Source organism: Hibiscus syriacus, unplaced genomic scaffold (assembly GCF_006381635.1).
Source record: "Hibiscus syriacus cultivar Baekdansim isolate YM2019G1 unplaced genomic scaffold, ASM638163v2 tig00110020_pilon, whole genome shotgun sequence".
Taxonomy (NCBI): domain Eukaryota; kingdom Viridiplantae; phylum Streptophyta; class Magnoliopsida; order Malvales; family Malvaceae; genus Hibiscus; species Hibiscus syriacus.
In genome coordinates this window covers 955,664-961,286 of record NW_024062568.1, presented here as the reverse complement: position 1 = coordinate 961,286, position 5,623 = coordinate 955,664, and the positions used below count along the sequence as shown (strand labels likewise).

The window sequence follows — 5,623 nt, the reverse complement described above, 5'->3', positions numbered from 1 at the left end:
GCTTTTATAATTTTAAGAGATGTGAACTTGTAAAATTTTAGGAGTATAATGTAAATAGATTATTGATAAAAATAAAAAAAATTATTTAAAAGATGTGTTAATTTAAAATTTTCAAAAGCCTCTCCTCGGACCATCTCTGTATGTATTATCTTTTTCATCTTTAAAGCTGGAATTGCACACCCTTTAAAACGATGTCTTTTGTCTTTGCATTACACTCACAAGTCACATTCACATTAACATTTTTTTCACACTATCTATATTTTTTCTCTAGTTAACCTTATTTGTGTGCTTATGCAATGGCAGCTGAACCTCAAAGCTCCCCACTGGAAGGATTTCCGGGTACACCTAAGATCCAGGAGGTGAGACCCGAGTCTGGCTCCGAGAATTTCGGGTTTTGCACCGAGTCTTGTCATGTCCCGCCCGGTGACCCGAACCCTGGGATAAGGAGAGTGAGTTTGAGGGCCGAGATCGACACTTCACCGCCTTTCGGATCAGTTAAGGAGGCTGTGACCCGGTTCGGTGGCAGCGGACCTTGGGTGCCATTGTACAAGTTTGATGAGGCATATGTAAGTACTATCAGCTTTTTCATTGACTATTATATGTATATATATATATATTAAAGGTATTCTTTGTTTGGTTGTGTCATCATGAAATTTTCAACATGTTATCATCATTTTAGTTTGCATTTTGTTTGTATTTATTCCTCTGTGAATGTGCAAAATTATGAGAACAGAATGGAATTGAAGAGTTTGATTTAAAGAAAGTGGAAGAGCAAGCAGCAGAATTGGAGAAAGATCTGATTGTGAAAGAATTGGAGACCCTTGATGTGCTTGAAGAACTGGGAACCACAAAGAAGATTGTTGAAGAATTAAAGAGACAGCTGCAACATGAAGCCATGAAATGCATGACCAGTACCGGTCCGGATTTGGATGCCGTCAAAGAAATGAACGAGGAACATTGTGAGCAGACGAGAATAGGGTCTTCAAAACCGGGCTCGGTTTCGTCTCCGGAATCGATCTTGATAGAGTTGAATCAAGCTAAATTGAACCTTGGTAAAACTATCAATGATCTTGGGGTGATCCAAGCATCGGTTGAGTGTCTTAATAAGAAGATGAAGAGAGAGAAGAGTTTACTCGAAAGGACCCGTGAGAAGCTAAATTATAAGTTTGCAGGGTTGGCATTGAAGCCTAGCAATGGCAATTTTGAGCAATCATCAAACATTTCAAGTGGTACACGTCACAATAATCCCAAGCCTGAGCAGTTCAAGCAAACGGTTGATCCTAGAAGAAGTGAAGTTCCGAAATTGATGTCGTTTCCGGGGAATGAACATAGAAAGCCTTGTATTAGAACAGCTGAAATGAGGTGGATTGCAGCTAAGAAGATGGAGGAAGCTGCCATGGCAGCAAAGGCCCTTGCTGTTTTCGAAATGAAGGGTTTGTCGAGCGACGACAACTCTTCCGGCTTTTGCTTGCCAGAACCAGAGCCGTCGCCTCGAAGCCCGAATGTAAAATTTGCTGAAGCAAATGTCTCCAAGCATTCAATCCTGAGGAAACTGGAGGAAGCTTCAGAGGAAGTTAAACATAGTAAAGAGGCATTGGAAGATGCTCTTAATAGAGTGGAAACTGCAAACAGGATGCAATTCGATGCCGAAGAGGCTCTCAGGAGATGGATTCCGGATCAAGAACAGAGGAAACATGTTGTTTACAATGCTACTAAGATCAACAATTTCCCACTCCCTCATCCTCATCAACACCAGCATCAGAAGATCACTCGATCTCCGTTACATGACCTGAACAAGCAAAATCCAACGATGGATGATGAACAAAATCCCGTCTCGAGGCCACCGGTTTCGATGGCGGATATCCTCAGCAGGAAACAAGTTCCTGCTAAAGGTCCAACCGAAAGGCAAAAGGTAGCTTTGATCCAAATGCCTCATGAACTAAGGGAAGATCATCGTCTGACATTTTCTCCAAAACCTGATCAAAAAGATCACCAAAAGCAGTATTTGAGCCAGAGAAGAAAGTTCGGTTTGATCCACATCTCTCTTCTGCAAAAGCAAAACAAGAAGAAACCGCAAGCTTTGAACACAATGTGATAACAATTTGGATACATGGTACTCTATTCATGACATGTTCTATTCAGTTTGATTCATTTGTTTGTGCTGGTTTTGGGTGATGTTTTCTTTTCCTTTTTCATAATGTTGTTGGCATCTCTGGATATCAGTTATGAAATATCTCCTGTAAATGTATTATATAATTTGTCATCTTCGAGCTTTATAACTTCACACTCCAAAATTTATAATATAACTTTTTAAATTCACACCCTTACATCCGTCTCTATTAGAGATGGTGAGCTCTTCAAGAAGGTGTTTAAAAGAAAGTTGTGAGAAGACACTGCAAGGAAGTATTTCCAACAATCGGTGCAGTCGATTTCTACCATCGAGGCATATATCACTGCAATTTGAAGCCTGAAAGCTTGCTGCTTGATGAAAATGGTGATCTTAAAGTTGCGGATTTCGGTATGAGTTTGCTTCCGGGGTTGAAGCCTCAAAACGGATTACTCCACACAATTTGGATATCATGGACTTAAATGTAAATAATCAATAATCGATGGTTCAAAAATATTATTAGAACCAAATTGGGACTTAATCGAAATTAATCACAAGTCCCGAAGCCATAATTTTTATGAAACATCTTGAATTAAGGACCAAAATGAATTTAATCGATGAATTAATGCCAAGTTTTATTAACCGCTTTTAAATTATAGTTTTATTAATCAACAATGAGAAACGGTGGCGGGTTCAATGTTCATCGGCATCTAACGTTTGAGAGAGAGAGATAAAAGGAAAAAGGTTTATGAAACCATTATAATTATTTTTTTTAAATAAAAAATTAATGCTACATTTGCATTATTTTTATATTTAATATGATTTTTAAACTTGGAAAAAATTCAACATGGATTTTTTTATCGATGATCTTCATCGTTGATTGTTACAATATTGATGTTACATTTTATGATCCGACATAACAGAGGTAGATATATTGATTACCTTTTCTATATATCGTTTATTTTTTGTACTCATTTGTTAGGTATATGGTCAGAATACACATTAATCTGAACTTCATTAAGTTTAATAATATTATGCAGAATGCACTTGATTTAAGTTTAGTTTCTACTGGATTCTTATGGTCAAATAATTCAAGTTGTCAAATTTGGAGAAGTTAAAAGAAGGGATTGAAAGCATTCCGAGAATTGAAATTAGGATAGGACCTGTTTAATCATCCGAGTATGTCAAAGTTCCCATTTTTTATGTTTAATATAGTTAGTAGATCTTTTATTCAAGGTCTTTATAAACTTAGATGACTATATGCTTATTGTTTAGCAAGTTGTTGGAGTGCTGCCTGACAACTGAAACAGTTGGTTTAAATATCATATTGTCCCCCGATCATTAAACGTTTTCTCATAATAAACTCTTGTGTGCAGGACTCTGCGAAGGGTATGCCAAAGTATTTTTCTGATGGAATAGGCGTAAGTGCTATCTACTTTGGCTACTATAGACATTTGGTAACTCTACTAAGGATCCTGTATGATCCCAACTTTGACTTGGTGTTGTTTTCCCTTTGCAAGGGCCTGACCACACTGTTTGGTGCAGCCATTTCTTTTATATGAAGACTAGATTCCTCTTGGTTAGTGTTTAAAATGGTAAGTCATGATTAGGGATGGTAACTCAACCCGAATCCGACGGGTTCCGACCCGACCCGATCCGATCGGGTCGAATTTTTTTTAAAAAAAATTCGGGTTCGGGTCGGGTCGGGTTTTTTTAAAATGTATTGTTCAGGTCGGGTCGGGTCGGGTTTAGGGTGAAAAAAATCCGACCCGACCCGACCCAAAAATATATATAATTTTATCCTATATATTTAGGGATAATTACAATAATGTCCCTCCATATATAATTTTTTTCAATTAAGTCACTGTTTTCATTGAATAAATTTTTTTTATTATTATTTCGGGTCGGGTCGGGTCGGGTTTCTAAGTCATATATTCGGGTCGGGTCGGGTCGGGTGAAACCTTAATTTCGTCGGGTCGGGTCGGGTCACGGGTGAAAAACCCTTTCTTCTCGGGTCGGGTCGGGTGGCCCAAAAACCCGACCCGACCCATTGCCATCCCTAGTCATGATATTAATAAAAATGAATGGGGCATTCCGAGAATCAAACTCGAGACGTCTCGCATCTAAAACGAGAATCATACCACTAGACCAAATGCTCATCTTTGGTGTTTAACACATCACTTATTAGTGTTGGGAAATAAACCGAGTACAAGTAATTTCCCTATAACCAGATTAGTAAGAATACGAAATAAAAGCGGAAAAATAATACCCGAAAATTGAGAACGGAGTTCAGCCAATTGTGCTTACGTCTCCGGATTGCTGCAGATCTTTTACTAAGAGAGAAAATTTACATGTGTTTACAAAACACTCACTACTCACAAGAAACTCTTTAGTATTGGGAGAAAGAAATGATTTGGGATTTTATATTTGAAGCTAAATGAGCTAGGGTATTTATAATTGAAACTTAAGAACTTAATCTTGTAAATACCCTAAAGCCTAGGGATTAATTGTGATTATCCTATTATCATTTTTCAACAAACATCTACCAAACTTTGAAAAACTATTTTTCAAAGAAACATTTACCAAACTTTGAAAACCAATTTTTCAAAGTTGGTTGCCAAACTTGAAAACCATTTTTAACAATACTTTCAACAATCTCCCACTTGAAGACTGATTTTAATCTGTCTTCACACCTCGATCAATGCAGCAGCATTTCTGGTCTTGTTAGTCTAGCGTGACAACTGAAGCTGAACACAACTTCAGTTTGTCTGTGGTTACCGTCTTTGTCAACATGTCTGCCGGATTTTGAGCTCCACTAATCTTTTCAAGTTTCAAAATCTCATCTTCCAGAAGAGACCGGATAAAATGATATCGCAATTGTATGTGCTTCGTTCTGGAATGAAAAGACGAATTCTTTGCTAGATGGATAGCACTTTGACTGTCACAATACAAGACATTGTTTTCTTGTTTCTTGTCTAACTCTTCTAAGAAACTTTGGAGCCAAACCATCTCCTTGCTGGCTTCCGTAACAGCGACATATTTTGTTTCAGTTGTGGAGAGAGAAACTATCTTATGTAGTTGAGAAACCCAACTCACTGCAGTACCTCCTAGAGTATAGACATACCTTGTAGTGCTCATTCTGATGTCAACATTTCTAGCTAAGTCAGCATCTACATAGCCTGTTAGTATCGTATCTCCACCTTTGAAACAAAGTGTTTTGTTTGTAGTACCGCGCAGATATCTGAGGATCCATTTGACTACTTCCCAGTGTACCTTGCCTGGATTATTCATGTACATGCTAACATCTCCCACTGCATGAGCAATATCTGGTCTGGTACAAACCATGACATACATTAGACTTCCAATTGCTGAGGCATACGGCACCTTCACCATGTGTGCACGTTCTTCCTCTGTCTTTGGTGATTGTTCTTTGGAGAGTCTAAAATGAACACCTAAAGGTGTACTTACTGGTTTAGCATCTTGCATGTTGAACCTGAAGAGTACTTTGTTGATGTA

The 5,623-nt window shown here is 38.0% G+C and overlaps 1 protein-coding gene across 1 annotated transcript; it reads left to right on the top strand.

The window, feature by feature from the left end:
• Positions 1-233: 233 nt before the first annotated feature.
• On the top strand, positions 234-2,157 carry LOC120213128 (WEB family protein At2g40480-like). The gene is made up of 2 exons (XM_039211281.1): positions 234-566; positions 734-2,157. Exons 1-2 carry the CDS (start codon positions 297-299, stop codon positions 2,093-2,095), a joined length of 1,632 nt encoding a protein of 543 aa, XP_039067212.1. The 5' UTR covers positions 234-296; the 3' UTR covers positions 2,096-2,157.
• Positions 2,158-5,623: the final 3,466 nt, after the last annotated feature.

What these genes read in the sequence shown, in the direction of transcription:
- LOC120213128 (XM_039211281.1), top strand. Translation starts at nt 297, where the DNA reads ATGGCAGCTGAACCTCAAAGCTCCCCACTGGAAGGATTTCCGGGTACA. An exon ending in ACAAGTTTGATGAGGCATAT is followed by an intron (nt 567 to 733) that starts GTAAGTACTATC and finishes TTATGAGAACAG; the next exon opens with AATGGAATTGAAGAGTTTGA.